Here is a 1,044-nt window from a genome sequence, read left to right as displayed (position 1 = left end):
TTTCATTTCTCAAATATTGATCCAAGTTAAAGCCAGGATATTAAATAACATTACAAAAATATGTTTTATCTTAATTAATATTTTTAAGATGATTTCATGTGAAGGTTTTTGGCTTTTTCTCATTTTTACCTGATAAATGTTTTACTTTGAGGCTGATTTRGGGAGAAAACATCTTTTCTCAAGTTGTTTTTAAAGAACTCATWTGATAGTTTAATCCCTTAACTTATAACAAAAAGTGAATATTTAAGGTTAGTCAGAAGTGAAATAAAATCAGAAAGTGCCTGATTAGAGTATATTTTTAATGTTTCCCAGGTGCTGGTGGTTTGGGACGTCGCTATAAACAAGGCCAGAAACTACAGGCTGTTTGAAGAGGTAAGGAACCCAGCAGCGCCCCCTGCTGTGATATWATGACTACATGTTTGAAATGACTCGTTAACATCTCGTTTTTGTCTGCTGACAGGATGACAGCATATTTCTGGAGAGCGACCTGACCTTCCCCCACCTGGCGGCGCTGGTTGAACACTACTACAACCATCCTCTTCCTCACCACGGCTCGCTGTGCCTGCAGAAGCCTTACGCCAAAGTCCTGAGCTCCTGAGACCAAACATGCAGCTGGAGACGCGTCTTCAAACGGATTCAAAACARACTGAGCTCAAAATCACCCAGAGGAGGATGAAAAAACCGGCTGGAAATCAGAACCGCTTGATGGTTGTGACGCATTTTGGCCACCAGGAGGCGACAAATGACAACATAAAGCARCAGATTCCGGAAATACAGCCTAGATGCATAAACATATCACTCAATATAACTATAAATATTTATTTCTGTATCATTTTTCAAAGTAGATTCAGAAGTTAAAGCCTATGATGAGTATTTCTGTGTAAATATGGCTGCGTCACATGACACATAATGACTTTAAACAAGCCAAACGGACAAAATTAAAAGCTAAAAGTCGCATCCTGAACCTTCCTTGACACGAGAAAACAGGAAGTTACAACTTGAACATGAACAGAGGCGGAAAACGTCCTTTTCAAATCAGCAGTG

The 1,044-nt window shown here is 39.2% G+C and overlaps 1 protein-coding gene across 1 annotated transcript in view; it reads left to right on the top strand.

Annotated features, from left to right (window-relative positions):
* The window catches only part of LOC103474043 (SH3-domain binding protein 2), a gene marked incomplete at its 5' end in the record, with an annotated part of 7,794 nt that extends 6,756 nt beyond the window's left edge, over positions 1–1,038 (top strand). The window contains 2 exons of the mRNA XM_008424759.1: positions 313–372; positions 461–1,038. Of these exons, the coding sequence (XP_008422981.1) occupies positions 313–372; positions 461–598 (198 nt within the window). The remainder of the gene's footprint in view (positions 1–312; positions 373–460) is intronic.
* Positions 1,039–1,044: the final 6 nt, after the last annotated feature.

This window comes from Poecilia reticulata, linkage group LG12 (genome assembly GCF_000633615.1).
Source record: "Poecilia reticulata strain Guanapo linkage group LG12, Guppy_female_1.0+MT, whole genome shotgun sequence".
In the NCBI taxonomy this organism is placed as follows: domain Eukaryota; kingdom Metazoa; phylum Chordata; class Actinopteri; order Cyprinodontiformes; family Poeciliidae; genus Poecilia; species Poecilia reticulata.
This window is presented reverse-complemented; position numbering and strand designations above follow the sequence as displayed.